Here is a 17,361-nt window from a genome sequence, read left to right as displayed (position 1 = left end):
TTTATTTTCTGTTTTTCAAGAGTATTCAGCTTGTAGGGCACCACAACTGCTTCCACCCGCGTCGATCATCATCATCATATGAAATAACTTTTTGTCACAACAAAAAATAGTGGCTGGTAAAATATTTGAGTGGCTGGTAAAAATTTGTGTCCACCAGCCACCCTGGTTTTAGACATACTGTGGATAAAGAGGGCATAGCTTTGTTGTTTATCTTTAAAGCCAGTTAATCCACTGCTGATGCACCTCTGAGACAGTGGTGTGTGTGTGTGTGTGTGTGTGTGTGTGTGTGTGTGTGTGTGTGTAGGGGGGGTTAGACTTATTTTTACCAAAGACCTCTGTCACTCAGATAAGTCTTGAGCTGAGTGCCCACTGATGCCGTACTGAGATGACAAAATGTCAAACAAACGGGACGAAAACATTCTGGGCGGACAAAAACTGACGCTTTTATCAAAGTAGATGCCATTTATTGCCATTGAGGTTTTTAGTGGAGGTATGTGAATCGAGATACAACTTCAGGATATACTTGAGAGTTTAACTAATCGTAACTGTCCGTATTGTTTCATTTCACATACAAGCACATACAAAAAAGCCCCTCCATGACCCGTGTGTGATTAAACTAAAATTAAAAGCTGGGCTTGTGGGAAAGTAACTTCGCTAAATCATGCGTGTTATCAGTTTCACACAGCTTCAACTTTTAAAGTCATGATGGTGCTAGATCAAGAGTATGACATGTCAGATTTGGACCACAACAGGTTGTGATAAGCTTCACAGCATATTTTTTTCTTTATTAGTTGTGATATTAAAGTGGAGAACTGACTGCCTGACAGTGTGAAGAACCTAACAGGAGCAGCTGTTGTGATGTTGCAAAGTGACCGACAACTTTTTACCAGAGCCACATTTCCTCATCTTCATCACATTAAGAAACGAACAACAACAACTTAAAAATAAATAAAATACAGCCCAGCATGGGTTCAGCTGCAGAAACACAAATGTGGCCTCAGTGTTGGGGAAGTAACGACTTACTGGTAGCCTCCTGGGGCTCAGTTTTTGGTTTCTAGTTTCTCAGTGGCTGGTTGCCCTTCCTTTTTTTTCAGCCACATAACAAAACAACATAACAAAGACAGACTGATCTTTTCAATAATTTTTACTAAACTCTTGAAAATTTGATCACGGATGGTAAATCCAAGCCACTCTAATAGATCAAATTACAGTTGAGTTTATGATTTTATCCTCTAAATGAACCCCTTGGGGTTTTTTGTTTTTGTTTTTACCAACAGGCTCTATATAAGAAGGAGCACCGAGCTTGTGACAGTCCGGATGCTGAGGCCTCCTACATCCTCCCCCCGAGTACAGAGGAGAAATACAAAAAGATCAACGAGGAGTTCGACAACATGATGAAGAGTCATAAATTTGTAAGTTCCGTCGTAAAAAAACATTTTTGTTGGTTTTCTCGGATTTTATTCTCCGCAAAATAACACTCCAATGCTCATATTTTGTACTTGCGTAGCTCATGTTGTGTCCTTTTGCTGTTTCCTCCAGCCCACAGGTCAACCACAGCAGCACTTCATGCATTCAGCACCAGGCAGCACAGCCTACTGTCCTGGTGCAGGAGGAGGAGGAGGAGGAGTGACTTCCCAGGCTTTAGCTGCAGCCACAGCAGTTCTGTCTGACAGCGGGCTCCTCTCCTCTCCTCACACACATCCCCACAGAAACACAAACTCCTCCCAACGACCTTCCAACACTGGAAACCCAGGTTTGTGTGGCCTGTATGAAAACACGTTTTTAACGCTCTACAAGAGGGACTTGTAGGGTGACAGTAAAGTTCAGATGCACTAGACTTCAAATCTGAGCTGCATGGGCTGTAAGGTGGTGCTGTTTGTTCGCACGGTTGGGTTCCAGCAAGAAGGTCCTGGGTTTGGTTCCCGGCTGGAGCATCTGTGCTTGGTGTTTGCATGTTTCTCTCTGTGCAGGCGTGGTTTTTCTCTCACAGTCAAAAAAACATGCATGACAGAGTAATTGTTAGTTCTAAACTGTCCATAGTTGTGTTTGTGTGTGTGTGTGTGGCCCTGTGATGGACTGCTGTGCCCCCCTGCTGTGCCCCCCCCCCCAACTGTCTCCCAATCACTGCTGGATACTGAGAGGATCAAGCAGGTTTAGAAAATGAATCGACAAACGGTCCAACGAGTCTTATTTATGAAGTTCTTTTGCTTATTGAGCTTAATTTAAAAAGCAGTCTGACTGTGTGACTTCTAATAAAGTAACAAGAGGACTTGGACTTCTTTGGTTTGTGCAACTGAAACGGAAACGTTCCCAGTTTTGGACATTTCTCTAATTAAATGAAAAGTGTAAAAAACACAAATAGTTCATACGGTTTCTTCCATGGGATTTTTGAACACAAAACATGAAGAAAAACCTACAAATGTGTTTGTTTATCCTCAGCTGGTATTTATCTCATAAACATGCTCTGACGGGTCTGAGGGACTCTTTATTTTTTGTTGTTTTTTGGATTCCTCCTGGTAATTAGCTCCCAATGTTTTAAATTAGCAGCAGGGTTTGTAGTCTCAGGGTAGGGGCCCACAGATTGAGAAGGCTGACTTTAGAAATTTGTTCTTCATTAAAACTTGAGTTATTTCCTGTAGAAGAGGAAGTTTTTAAATTACTCTAAATAAGCAGGAGTTTGATTTAGATGATGATAAATAGCTTTTTGGGTCTGTTTTCAGATCAGTTTAGACATATATTCCTCTGCATTATTTGGTGCAGGCACTTTGTGTTTTTATTCATATTTGGCTTTTCAACCCTTGCAACAAACTATCTTTAAATATCATCCCTCATGCTCCCCCTCACTAGAGGGAGCATGTATCCTCTCTGGTCTGGGAGCACCTTGAGATCCCCCAGGAGGAGCTGGAGAGTGTCGCTGGGGAGAGGGAGGTCTGGGTTTCTCTCCTGGACCTGCTGCCTCTGCGACCCGACTACATCATTATCTAATGTTAAGAGAGAGAACATGGAAACTTTTTCTTGTCTCTTGTATAAAATAGACCCGCTCTTTGTCCACTCTGTAGTCAGCTCTGTGGGTTTAATGGATCCAACACACAAGATGTTTTAAAGCAGCTTCCAACAAATGTCTACACATGTTCATGTTCCTGCTGAATGTGTTACGTTGAAGGTTTTATTTCATTTTTATTAGAAAAATCACACACAGCTCCACAGAATCAGTCATTCAGGTCTTCAGCAGGACAGTCGAGATTTTCTTTTCACAGCACCATATCCTCTTGCTTTTCCCCTTTTGTTGTGTGTTCAGTGAATGGATTTATGGGTTTGAGCGATGGGAGCAGTTTGGGGAAGATCGTGCCACCAAAATCTCCTCCTCCTCCTCCTCTCCTCCCTCAGGGGAGCAGCCTGGTCCCCAGCAGCCGCAAAACCGACCTCCGAGTGCTCCTCCCTCACTCCAAACGAATGATGCTGGTATGTGTGCCGTTAACTGTGTCAAAGGTCTTCGTAAAGGTTATTATTGATATGTCTGGTGTTGTTTGTTTTTTAATCTATTAAAACCAGATCAGTTGATTTGGAAACTTGTGAAAATAAGATCACACAGTCACCGCTTTCTCACCTGCTTCTGACATGATGCTAAGCGATGCTAAGCGATGCTAATGTAAAGTTTGTTTTAGCGTGTTTTTGTTGCACGAGGAAGTGATCTGAAGATGGAGTTTGACTTGATTAAAAACCAGAACATTTCATGAGGAAATCAGGCCTGAAGGTCTGCTGTTCCCAAACAAAAACAAAGCTACCACGGACGGGAGGGGGGTGAGTTCAGAAACTTTTCAGAACAACTGGTTTGGCAGCGTTTCAAACTGGTGCTTGTTGGTTTTACAGGTGCAATTACTGCACTTTGACTAAAAACAAGACTAAGAGTTCTCTAAACACAGTCAAGACGAATCAGCCTGAAGTTTCTTAGTCATCTCCAAAGTTTCTCTAAGCATTAACGCAGCAGGACAGTTTTATTTATTCTGCGATGCACATGTTGGTTCAGTCAAACAGCAACCTGTGTTCAATATCTCACATCAAACTCAAAGTCTTTACATCCTCATTCACAACCACAAATGTTACACACAGTTATTGCAGTGTTAGGGCCATGCATGCATGGTTAAAATAATTCCTTCTTTCTTACACAAAAAGACTGATGTCATTTCCAGTAATCTGCTAAATCACAAGTTTTGTTGGAAAGGGAGTCTTCAAAACACTCGAGTTTTGACTCAGAACCTCTAAATCAGATACGGAAACTTATATCCTTTCATGTTTTGTTCTTAAAATTGTGGCACAGATAAATCCTTTACAGTACCACTCAAATGCTGTAAATGTTTCTGTATAAAGTTTTTGAATTAATAAAGATAATGAAGCTTTTAGATCTGATGTTATGTTGAGTATTTATGGGTATTTATTTGCTCTTCTCTTTGATTCTCAAACATGATGAAACAGGAAGGGATTGAACTGAAAACTGGAAGTTTTTCTTTTTTCAGTGTAACTCAGAAGCTCCTGACTCTTGTGGGCATTTTTATATTTTTTTGGCGACCCGCTAACAACTTCTGTTCTCCGTTTGGTGAAGAAAGTCGGATGTTTTCCTAGAAATCTTGTGGGAGTGAAGTGATAAACACTCCCGTCGCCGTTAATCATCAGGATTTCTCATCACTCTGTTTCTCCTGAAGTAGTTATGAGTGATCGCTAAGTGACCAACATTCATCCTTCCCCTAACTTTTCCAATACTTAGTCACTTTTTTTCAATGAAAAACTCATACCTCTTTGTGCTTTAATGTCTCTGACCACCACGGCTTCTGTTGTTTCCAGGAATCTGATGTACTTCTTTAGAGAAGAATGGATGTCATTTTAGTGTTTTTTTTATTTATTTTTTTTCTCTGTAAACATTTCTTAATTAGTTATAAACAGAGCAGCCAGGGTTGCCTTTGTTCACCGTAGAGGTGTATCATCCATGACTGATCCACATTAAAGTTCCTCCTCTGCTTGTTTGTGTGCCGAGGAAATCATTTGATTCAGCACCTATCATCAACTCGCTCGTTGGGCTCATTTTATATGGGGAGTATTTATTTTTGATCTGCTGCTTTACTCTGAAATTGCACCAGTCAGCTGCGTGGATACAGATGTGTGGACTCACTGCGATTTTATAAAAATACACAAGCACCTGAACACAAAAATGAGATAACAAGATCACTGGATATGAATGGAAGTACAAAAATATTTTGTTTTAAAAGTGAAAAGGAGTGTGTGTGTGTGTGTGTTGGAGGGCATCGAAATAATGACTAATGAATGCATCAATAATAGTTTTACCTTAAAAACAGCCCTCTGAATCATAATCAGATTGTGTAATCCTGTTGTTGCTTACCTCTAGCTGTACTTCATCCTCACACAGATTGTGATAATTGCATGAACATGTTGTGATTATTTGTGTTTTTTGATGTGTTTGTTTTTAGGATTCACAAACTCGGTTGTAACAACCTCCCAACGTCTGTGCGGTCAATGCAGCCTCGATGATTTCGGGCCCATCTTAGGCACACGGGTGTTGAATGACAGTTTTTCACGGTTTTACTCTGGTGTGAAGCTGTAACGTTTAAAAAGCAGCAGAAAGAGGCTGCGGCGTCTCAGAGGACTGAATGAGTTTGTTTCATTAATGGCATCGGGAGATGTCATTTTGTGTTCAGACAGCAGCTCCTCGGTTTGATCATTTAGAAACTGCCTTTCATTTCCCCTCTCTCTCTCTCTGTCTCGATGCACACTGCTCAGAGACAGGAACTACCTCTTTAAATTTAAACACATGAAAACTGAGTGTGTCCGGCTGTTTTCACAGGGTTTGTGTGTGTGAGTGTGTGGGGTTGAGTCAGCCTTATTGCAGTGATAGCTGAACTGAGATGATGTATTTGTGCAGTCACAAGAAACAGCTCTATCTCCAGACTGGTGTATTTTTTTAGAATGTGATACAGCGTTGTTAAACCTGTTGTTTATGTGTGTGTGTGTGCACGAGTGTGTATGTTCACATCGTTCGGGGTGATGTCATTGCTGAAATTATCTAGCTGGAGGGCCGGCAGCTCAGAGAGGAACTACACAGAACTTTTAAGTGCTGTGGGACGTATCGAGTTACAGAGGCAAACACACATCAAGTCAGCTGAACCCTCACGGGCTTCATTGTAATTTAAAACACTGCCGCGTTACAACTTCATTGCCTTTTATATTCTCTGTCATTGTGTTGTGTTTAAACGCTTCATCTCATAAAACAGCTGCAGCTTTGTGGAGCAGTTCTGATTATATTCTTAATTATAAAAACACATTAGAAGAACTGCTTACTAAATCAAATTAAGTGTCAGATTTTTGTCTTCAAAAAAAAAAAAGTATTTTAGGAGTTTTTAAAGCCAACTACTCTGTTATTTATGTTTGTTGGACTTCTGACTCTTTTTCTGAACAGGATTACAACGGGCAACAAGTTCAGGAGCACTTCCTAGAAGTTTGGGACATTGTGGTCAAGGCAAAAAAAAAAAGGAAAAGAAACATAATTAAAGAAGAAGCATGTCAGTCAAATTGGATTCCAACATTGAAGATAATTGTATGCTGACATCTAGTGGTTGAATCTGGGTATTACAAGTCCCGTTTCGCCCCACAGTCTAACCAGCTCTATTCACAGCAAAGCCCTTAACAGAGAAGATTTGAGTCTAAAGTTCATATTTGTTTCTTTTTGTTGTTTGTAGAGTAACCAGAGGCAGAGCAGCCCTCAGTCCAGTCAGCCTCTGTCCACACCCGTGGTCTCCATCACCACACTGAGCCTGCCTCACCAGAGTCTGGGCTACTCCAGCATCAACTCTGCCTACAGCAACGGTACCTGACTGCTAGTCATCTATGAATGGTGTTTCCTCCTGCTGACCTCAGCAAGGCCATAATATGCAGGAAATGTATTGCTTTGTTTAATGTATTGGATTTCATTGTCTTGTATTTTGTATTCTAATTATGAATAATAACCAAAATAATACTATTGGGTAAGTATATGTATTTTAATCATGTTTATAAAGAGTTTCAGAGGACTGCATATGTATGTGTATCAGATATTTCATAGCTTTAAGTCACGTCAGAGGCAGATCTGTTGGATTATGTCTATTTGTGTGAAAAGTACCAGTTATTGTTGACGTTGCTTAGTTCCCTGCAAAGTGCGGGAGAGTGATAAAAATAGTTGAACAGTATCTACAGTATATAATAAAACTTATCTACACCACTTTTTACAGTACCACTAGTGAGTTAAAACTGTATTTTACAGTCATTTATGTCTCATCTTCCATAAAAGTGGTCACTCATGTTACATTTAAGACTAAAGCCCAACTGAGGTCAAAGCAGAACATATAAAGTTGAGTGTTTGTCAAGTTTGGACCAAGTCCTGTTTAAGACAAATGTAGCAGCTGCAGACTGGTGCAGCTTCACCTGTACGGTCAGGTTGGTGAAGAGGAGGGTCATCGACCAGCTAGTCTTTTACTCTGTGGCTGCAAAATATTTTTGTATCCAGTCATAAACCTTTACAAACATTCACATGTGCGTAATAAAGTGAGAGTGGCATTATCGCAAACAGAAATATGGTTTTGTAGTGGCAAATAAACAGAGAAATAAACAGCATGGGATTTTAAAAAGCTCAAGACGTTTAAAAAGATTAAAAGGGCAGCTTTAAATTCACTGTTTACTGACAGAATCAGAGCAATCAAACTTATTTTAAAGCAAACTTGTGTTTAAAGATTTGCTAAATTAGAGTTAAATATCAGACGTTGTAGCCGGTGATAATGAAAGTATTATTAAGGTTTCATAGCAGTGTTTTAGAATCTCAGCGATGTTGAAGCGTCAGAGCTCATGTGATAAAACCTCCCTCTCCTGTCGTTGTCAGATTACCCCCTGAGCAGTGCAGAGATGTTAGGCTTCAGCTCCGCCTCGGGCCCCTCTCTGGGCTCCATGGCAGCATGGGAGCAGCACCAGCTCAGCTCTTTAGGGTGAGTGACGAGGTTTTCTGACCGAATGGATTTGAAAACTCTTTGTTTGGAAAGCATTGTACGGTCTGGCCCCAGAATACAGATCTGAGCAGGTTCTTTTGGAAGTCTGACATTCTAGATTAGTCAATAAGGGAGATTGTTCCTTTGATATATTCGACCCAAAACTATGTTACAGCCAAATAGTTTGTTTTTTTATAAAATATCTGGATACTGTTTCCTCTGGGTCAGTGAGAACAGGAACTGTTCTAGTTGTTTTCACGGCAGCGCTGCCTCATTTTTACTAACATTATACATTACAGTGCAGACTGGATTGTAATACTATTTTACTGTGAAACATTTTTTAGTTTTTAATCTAAGGAAGGTGCTGTATTTATGCTTTTCACTTACTTGCTTACAGAATCATACCAAAAGAGAAAGTTAGTCTTTCTCCACCAGGTGGCGCTTTCGCTCCAGAGTCACAGCCTCACACTCACTGTCCGCAGGTCAGGAAGCGCCACGCTCTCCATCAACACCAACCACAACATCAACATCAAAGCTGAGCCCATCTCGCCGCCACGCAACCACCTCAGCCAGACGTATGCGAGCCATCCTCCTCATCCTCCCTCCTCCGCCGCCTCGTCCACCCGAGCAGAGGTAGGCGGGTCTCCTGCAGACAGCGTCAACTCCTCCTGCAGCTCCCACGAGGACGGCAGCGACCGGGAGGAGCAGCAGCAGCAGGGACGCCTGGACCTCCACTCGCTCCCTGCGGGCCGGTCCGAGGGCAGGGAGAGCCCGTCGGTAAAACGAGTGCGGATGGACAGCTGGGTGACATAGAAACCCAAGCTCACATTAACCCCTCGGGATCAGGACAAACACAGCAGGGACTCTTGTTATGCAAACAAAATCATCAAATGTACCCACGTTTTTTTTTTTCTCTCTCACTCTTCTTTAAATTATGTTTCTCCTCTATTCCTTTATTGTTTATCAGTTTTTTTGTTTTTTTTTGTTTTTTTTTTAAGAAGATTTGCTCCACAAATTCTGAACACTTTGAATTTGTCAGAGAATCCAGATGTCATGTTTTGGGTAAAACAAGAGAAGAGCTCGTAGTTGTTTCCCACTGGGTGTCAGCCAATTCATTTCTGAACCACTCAGGGTGAAAAAAAACCCATAAATAAACTCCAGTTTAAAGCAATACTCCGTCCACATCCTCATGTCTGTAACCTGTCTTTATTAAACACTTATTTATACCAGTAACAGCAGTATATTCTTCATATATTTGCATCTGACTCTTAATATGAAGGACATTGTCACTTGTGTGCACGTTTGAATTGTTTTCTACGTAGTGTCTTTAGCAAATATCACATTTGGTGTAGCGACACAGATTTTACCACCGCCAGGTTTTACAGGAAGTACAAACTCATGAATCGGTGACACGTTTGCGAGGCCTTTTCTTTATAGTCGATGGTCTTCTGGGTCGAACTGTTTTGTCTAGAAAACCGGCTGCAAAAAATATGTTTAAAAGTGAATCTGCTATTGAATGCATTTTAGATAACATGACCTAACATTACTTCTGTTTGTTGCCAGCCGCTGAAAGGCGAAGGCAGAGTGATAGCTGTTTTGGTTTTGGATGATTATCAAATTGAAATGAAACTTTCAGGGAATGATCACTGGATGTTCAGCTGATTAACTTTTGGAGTCGACCTGATTTAGCTGCAGCTAAATTACAGCAGCTAACAATAAAGAGCAGAAGAGCTGCTTTTTTATAAATCTACAAAACCCTATTCATGTCACATGGCTGTTTGACTCTGGTAAAAATGTAACTTGCTTTTAATGGATCCATAAACACTTAGACCCAATCAGATGTAGTGCTTTAGAGAAACAACAGAAGCAGAGACCAGGACTGAGATACTGGAGCATGTGGGTTGGTGCAAAGTTTTGAAACGAGCACGAGCTGCAGAGGAGTAACCACAGAAACTCCCCTTTAATGACGGCGTCTGTCATGGAGGTGAACTGCAGAAATGAAAGGAGTGAAAGTTTTTAACAGGAAGGAAACATTTTCTCATGTTATTCATAGTTTATGACGACCACCGCACGTCGGAGAATAGAGGCAGAGGACTCAAACGTGGCTTTCGGAAATGGTGACATTTAAAGAAAATTTTAAAAAGAAATGAAAGAAGTTCCGTTAACTGGTTGCACCAGACTGATACGATGCTGTAAAACCTAACAGAGTGCACAGTATATGTGAAACAAGGAATTAAAAGTTAGAAAAATATAAATAAATCTTACACGAGTGTTCGTTAGTGTGGAAACATGCAGTAAAAACCCTACTGACTGTTTTCTGAGTCTTATATTACAACAGCCTGCTTTAAACCGGAACCATGTAGCTCACTGAGGATGAACTGAATGAGTCAGGGTGTTGTGTTAGAGAACTGAAACAAGAAATAACTCTCTGATGGCTTAAATAGGAAAGAAATTAGAAACAGATGCTTGAAAAAAAATCTATTTGTGAAGTAATGTGTCTAAAAATAGTTAAAACCAACCAGCTTTACTACTACAGTAGCCTTTGGCAAAAAAAAAGTATAACTTTCTTATGCCAGTTGTAAAATAGTAATTCTAAATAATGAATAACTTGGGTTTAGAAAATTCACCTGGATTCCAAACACTGAATGGGAGAATCTGTCTGATTCTTTCAGACAAAATAGGGACAAGATTTGTTTTTCTGAGCCACAGCCAACTGTCCTGAAAAGTAATGTAGCAAAAAAAAAAATATAAAAGACACAAATTTCAAACATTATGATGGGTAAAAAATGCCTGTTTATTCAAGCTAACATTACCGTGCTGAGATCTAAATATCACTGGATTTTCCTGCAATATTCAACTCAAATGGACCTTTTATTAGACGCAGCTGCAAAATGACCATGCCGCTTTTATTTGTAAGTGAAAATAAAGCTGACACACTTTTTAATTTACACTAATGTATTTTGATTTTTTAAATTATTTCACGAAAACATACTTCAGCCTTTATATTAACTATCTTTCAGAGCTGACAAACATACAACAGATGCACAGTGTGTTTCTGACCTCATGGAGAGAGAAAGGTTACCGGAAGCTGTGGACTTTATTTTGAAATTACAAAAGCTGGTTTACACATCGACGTATCTAAAGTTTTACGACATTAATTGGTATTTTCCAAACTATTCATTAGTGACATGTTATATATTTTTTAAAGGACTGAGTTTTAAAAAACTATGAAATGCTCTTCAAGCTGCGCTTACGACGCTTACAGTAACAGTTGCCGGTGCGCGCGCTCACAGGAAGTGCTTTTATTTTGGAAGCTCCGTCGCCCAGCTTTAGTTTTTGTTATTGATTTTTTTTTCTTGGTGCTGAGGGGTTGGAGGAGGAAGTCGGACCCGCAAAAGCACGGAGTCAAGGTTCTGACCCGTCCCTGAACGTCTCACGATGCTCATTAACCGGGATGTGAACCAGAAGCCGTCAGAGGAGGTTTCGAGCCGCGCGACAAGGTAAATTTAATTTGTTTTTTCTTTTCCTTTTTTTTTTCTTTATCTCCTCGAAGGGTTAAGTGTAAAAGTTACCTGAAGTAGACCAGGTGAGCGCCTGTCCTCTTTCACCTGGTGGACTGCTGGGTTGTCCACTGACTTTAGCTGTTAATTGTGTCCTCCTCGGTCCTTTCTAATCTATCGAAAAAGCCTCAGAAATTCGCCCTTTTTTCGTGTTGTAACAGCTGAAGACTATGATGAAAGTAAGTCGTCAGGTTGCCATTAAGTCGCCGGGTTGCCAGAAAAGTCGTTTCTGTGAGCTGTTCTGAGACATGGGTTTGTCCTCCAAGGTGAGACACTGGTGAGGACAGAGTCAAGCTGATACTCATGAGACATTTTCTCCCGTCATACAAACTGAATGAAAGAGCAGCTGTCATAAATAAAGTTAATAGAGCTGTGGACATGTTGGACCTGCCTGGGAGGAATTTGGACACCTCTCCGGTTTTAGGCTCATGTGTTTTGTTTTGTATCCAGGTGATGAACTAGTTTGAACCTTGTATTTTTTTATATGTTTCTTTTGCGCAATATCTGCAGAGAACCCTTAGTGGGAGCCACAAGCTCTCAGAGTGTTTCAGGAAATAGCGTCAGCTCTTGTTCTGACATGACTGAGCAGCGATGCTGTGTTTCTCAACATAGCCCACCAGCTGAGGGGGTGGGGGGTAAAACCAGGCAGACACACATCAGGTTTTAAACCTGTCCACAGCTGCAGCCTGCAGCCTGCAGCAGTGCTTGGAGCTGCTCTTCCTTGTGTTCTGCAGATAATTAGGATGCAGATGAAACACAGATTAAAAGCTCTGGGCCAGTACAGTTTCCATATGCTGCCTGCTCAACATTTTGAAAAGATGCACTCATCCGGACTGCTTTGATGTTTAACTACGGATTAATTGTGCAAATGTTGATTCAGCTGCTTTAGCTCTTTCAGGAGATGAGTGCGAAGATTATTGTTTTTATTGCTTTTCATACTTTTCAAAATATTTAACTCTTATCTACAAATATTTTTTCCCGTAGAAATAAATCGAAACCTTTCCATTTCCTTCAGAAACACTGTACTCTTTGACATTTGCTCCCTCTGGTTCTGTCCTCTTATGCTACTTTAGCTTTTAGCTGACATTCTGCTTAGCTAGCCTTTTGCAGCTTTTAGCTACTGTAATACTTCTAACTTTTAGGTAGCATTTTTGCTACTGTTAGCTTCTAGCTACCATTTTGCTGGGTTTAGCTGGTCTTTTGCCAATTTTTGCTTTAGCCATTGGCTAATTTTAGCTAGTGTTTTGTTTGTTTATGCTTTTAGCCAGTATTTTGCTCCTATTAGCTTTTGCTACAGTTTTGCTAGTTTCAGCTAGTGTTTTGTTCCTTTTTGCTAGCATGTTTTGTACTGTTTTGCTCTCTTTTAGTTTTTTTAGCCAGTGTTCTGGTTTTATGTATAAAGACTCAGTTTCAGCTTCTTCAGCAGCTTTCAGCTCTCAATGCCCCTGCTGCGTCTTTGCAGAAAAAGCCGTTTCTGCAGCTTAGTATCGTTCTAAAATGCTATCATTGATAGCTGTGGTCTGTGAGGCGTTTCATCCAGGTAGTTTCTATCTCAAAGCAGGGACTTCATTTGGGAATGAGAGCAGAACATGTGTGTGCATGTACGGTTTTTCTTGGAAGTGTGAGTGCTTGCTTCTGCCTGCTCTGTTACCTGTAATAACAAACCTCGGGATGGGCTAGTGTGGCATTTTCAGGTGTCAGGCTGCCTCGCCTGAATTTACTTGCAGCACAGCATAACTAACACATGTTTTACCTCTTATATCATCGTCGTCAGCGTCTGCAGGTACGGTGAAACTCGAAATACCATACATTACTGGGAAAACATCCAATAACAGTTAAAGGATGGAGCTGCCAGGTTTAAAGCCAGGGCAGCATAAGGAACTGTACTCCAAGAGGTCGAGTGAAATTCATTTATGTATTTATTCTAATTATTGAGTGAACAGTTTCCAAAAACACTGCTTTGATGAACTATCGTCCCATTATCACCGTGAACAACTACAACTAGATAATCTTTGAAGCTAACCCACATCAAGATGGCTGCACACAGCAAGTTCTCCTTTACAAAGACAAAAATTGGCTCTAACTTCATCACTTTTACAGATATTTAGTTAAAATGAAGCATGGTAGTAGCTGAGAGTCATCCCCAACACATACTCCAAGCAAATCACACGAGACCTTTTGTTATGCATTCCTTCATCAAATGCTACTTTTTTTGGATTTATTTATTTTCTAACTCATTTGAAACTGATTTATACTTTAGTCAAGCAGTTTCGTGTTTGCACACAACAAACACTCAGGCAACAGATTTCCAGGTCTTGTCGTGCTCATCGTCTTGAAACGACACAATTTATTCTGTGCCGTTTGTCTGTTCTTACTAGCGCCTGTTTTAAAGGCACAGAGTAGTGCTTATACACAAGTAAGTCATTACTAAAGAGCTTAATTGGAAAAGTTGTCAAGTGGAGGACAAAGGAACTTGTTTTGGTTGAACAGTTTGTGAAATTTGTGCCCTTAAGAATTGTCTTCTTTTTTTTTTTTTTTGCCTTCTGCCTCAAAAATAAGTGTGATATAACGTGCAGGTACAAAATCTTTTAATAATTGGAAAATAGTCAGTCGGGACTGTTTGTTAAATTGTTCAATGTTTGCAGTCACGCAGAAAGACGTTTCACTCTGGGGGGTTGCCATTAATGTGCGATATAATGACGACATGGAAACATAACTAAATATACTGGCTCTGAGTTAGAGCTTTGCTGTGGTGCAAAGGAGACGCACCGACCTGTTTTAAGATCACTGTTTGGCAACGATCGGCAACTTTTATCATCAGCAAAGTTCTAACCTCTACTAATACTGAAAACCAAAGAAGACACACTATATTAATTATCTGCTAAACCAATTGCTACAATAAATCAGTAAGCAGATTAGAAACATTCCCATGAGTGTTCGCCTCATCTTGGAGGCGATGGCTCGTGTTGTTGTCGACACAGCTTCTTGCTGTGGCTGCCTCGACCATGAGCAGAAAACAACAAATGGAGATTTGTTTTGATTCGTCCTTCTGTGTGGAGGAAACACATGAAGCAGTAAGAAAGACACAGAACATTTGAAAAAAAATGACATCTAATTTATTTACAAAAAAAAATCAAAATCAAAATACCTTTCCACTTCGGGCCCATAAAAAAGGTCAATAAAGCAAAATGTTTAACTCGGGTACCAAGATAAGAAGCTAAAGCACCAACAAGACCAGAGGGAAACTTTTGTAGTGGCTGCTCAGGCCATTTTGACACAAAATGGGATTAAACAAAAATTAAATAAGCAAATTAAAAAGTTACTAACAAAGAAAAAACAAAAGCTGATGAAAGTAGTGCTAGATGGTAACCTGTGACAGACTATTTACCCGGTCCGAAAACAGAAGAAATCAAAACAAGCTACATTTTCACTTCTCCCTCTGCTGACAAACATGGTACGACCCAGTTAGTCTGATCTCCGAGCGGATCTGATGCAGCTGGGAGTCCAGGAACTGACAGGGCAACTCCAGCAGCATCTCCAGAGGAACTGGTGACTCCAAAGAAAACAAACGTTCAATCATTGCAAAATAAACAGTTATTTCTATGTTTGTCCTCTAGTTTTACTTCTGGACTGAACAGCAAGAACAGTCAGATTCTGCTCGTGTTTAAATGTTCATCCATTTCTGTTCATCCTTTGTCCTGTTTGTGCTCAGATCTTCGACAGTCAACAAAAGCTGTTTACTTTTTGGACATTTCAGACCCAACCTGTTCTGTGTTTTGGTAAATGATGTTATTCCAGCAACATCACTGAACTTCTTGTCAAATTTGTTTGGCATCTCAAACCCTCAGCCTCGCCCACTGTTTGTTTTACCGTGATCTTGGCGACTTGTCCTCTTTTTTTTTTTTTTTTTTTTTTTGACGTAAGAGAACCTGATAAGCCCCCCGTGTTGAGTTTGGTGCGATGAGTTTCAGGACGAGGCCGCCTGCAGGAAGGATGGACGGCCTCCCAGAACCTGGACTGGCTTTGCTCCACAGCCTTCACATGCCGTCGGGTTTGACTTGTGCAGAAAAGAGGTTTACTCTAAAACCAGCCATTAAATTAGCTTATATTTTAAAAAACTTTAGTTCTCTTCTTTGATAAAATGGATCTGAGGCTGCTTCCAGTAGGCCAGTTGTCGCTCGTGTCCGGGGTGATTATCCCTGCCCGCTCAGCTGTGAGACCACCCGGTTGTTTATCTGTTTCACGGTTCGAGCATCCCTCTGTTTATGAGCTCTGGACTGTTGCTAAATATTTTACTCTCACAGACATCAGCTCATAAAACTCAAATCTGTGGGCCAGCGTTGAGCTCAGAGGTCAGTGTGGTCATTCCATGCTCCCACTATGCTCCATGCATCATGAAATGGTTGTTAGTGTTATTAGCACTATTGAGGGTTAATTATTGATGTATATGAGCGCTGTTTAAAGACTCCAAAGGACAGTGTGGCTGTGTAATGTCAAGGCTGACATGTTCGGTACAAATAAGCACATAGAAAGTGTTTGCGTAATAAAACACCAACGTGTTAGGATTCTTTGTGTGAACACCTTTTTGTTTTCTGTATGAAATTTCTAGGATTATAAACGTGCTTTCCATAGTTAGAATATTGAAACATACAACCTCTAACCCCTACCTTCTGCCTGATTTGAAAACAGAGGTTTTACTTTGCTTCTCAAACGCATCAATGAGCCACTCTTGTTTATGATCATGTGACTGAAAGTTGCAATGTGTTCAGCAGAAATAATGTGACTTTTACTTCTCCATTTAGACTTCACTGAATGCTGATGAGATGACGTGACTCGGCAGCCGCTAAATATCTCTTATCTTCGCAGGCAACTTCCTGGTCAGTTAGTTTACAATAAAACTGTCAAAACTTTAACTGAAACTAGCTGCTTCCTGCAGAAATGAACTGGAAGCAGTTACTCCTAATCTAACTAACATAGAGGAGGTTTAAAGTTGGGCTTTTATTGGAAGAGTTGCGCAAAATGGCAGCAATTAGATTGGTTTAACTGAGTTAGACGTTTGAATGTACAGGACTTGAAAGTTATTGTTTTTTTTATAAAAGCTGCACAGGCTAAAGCTGCTAAGTTGTGTTAAAATTTCTATTTGCACAAGTTTAAAATAAAAATACACATTTAGGGGATTATTGAAGGTCTCGGATTAAGGTTGTACGCTTCAAGCACAGAGAGCGTTGCTGTGCGTTCAATGTGCAGGAAGTACATTTGAAAAACAAAAAAGCATGGTTGCTGTCTATGAAGAGATCGACAAGCAGACACAACATCCCACAGTGAACAATGCAAAGTGCAAAGACAGATCGTGCACAAACCAGAGAAAAGAGCTGAGAAGGTGCGTCCACGGCAGACGAACATGTTCTTTGCTTTTGTTTTTTCAGTCAATTTGCTGCACTTTTTATCAGTGTCAACAAGCATTTACCAAAAGGTTCTTTGCATTTTCAGTATAGATGTCATTCAGGACAGCAGCTGTGAAGAAGGACTCATCTGCCCTCAAGCTGATTCATTGTCAGAGAAATATTTTGAAGAGAATGCAGATAAAAGCTCTGACCTAATCAAAGAATGCGCCTCGCCCATTCACTACTGTACAGGTGCTGGTCATAAAATTAGAATATCATGAAAAAGTAGATTGATTTCAGTAATTCCATTTAAAAAGTGAAACTTGTATATTATATTCATACATTACATACAAACTCATATATTTCAAATGTTTATTTCGTTTAATTTTGATGATT

General features: G+C 40.3%; 2 protein-coding genes across 7 annotated transcripts in view; both read left to right on the top strand.

Annotated features, from left to right (window-relative positions):
• Positions 1–9,254, top strand: part of LOC108241586 (myocyte-specific enhancer factor 2A) — a 42,091-nt gene extending 32,837 nt beyond the window's left edge. For 3 of the 4 annotated variants that reach the window (XM_017425859.3, XM_017425862.3, XM_017425858.3), the window contains 6 exons: positions 1,278–1,412; positions 1,540–1,753; positions 3,299–3,462; positions 6,747–6,873; positions 7,919–8,021; positions 8,504–9,254. In XM_017425859.3, coding sequence (XP_017281348.1) covers positions 1,278–1,412; positions 1,540–1,753; positions 3,299–3,462; positions 6,747–6,873; positions 7,919–8,021; positions 8,504–8,834 — 1,074 coding nt within the window. In that variant the 3' untranslated portion in view covers positions 8,835–9,254. Of the gene's footprint in view, positions 1–1,277; positions 1,413–1,539; positions 1,754–3,298; positions 3,463–6,746; positions 6,874–7,918; positions 8,022–8,418 lie in introns of all 4 variants that reach the window. The other variant, XM_037979643.1, reaches the window with a different exon arrangement.
• A 2,117-nt stretch (positions 9,255–11,371) lies between these two features.
• The window catches only part of LOC108241612 (multiple C2 and transmembrane domain-containing protein 2-like), a 41,010-nt gene continuing 35,020 nt past the window's right edge, over positions 11,372–17,361 (top strand). For all 3 annotated transcript variants that reach the window (XM_017425899.3, XM_025007956.2, XM_017425898.3), the window contains exon 1: positions 11,372–11,521. The gene's annotated coding sequence lies outside the window, so the exon portion shown is untranslated. The remainder of the gene's footprint in view (positions 11,522–17,361) is intronic.

The sequence above is a fragment of the Kryptolebias marmoratus genome, linkage group LG15, assembly GCF_001649575.2.
Source record: "Kryptolebias marmoratus isolate JLee-2015 linkage group LG15, ASM164957v2, whole genome shotgun sequence".
NCBI lineage: Eukaryota > Metazoa > Chordata > Actinopteri > Cyprinodontiformes > Rivulidae > Kryptolebias > Kryptolebias marmoratus.
The sequence above is the reverse complement of the archived record's forward strand: the minus strand, read 5'-3'. Positions and strand labels throughout refer to the sequence as shown.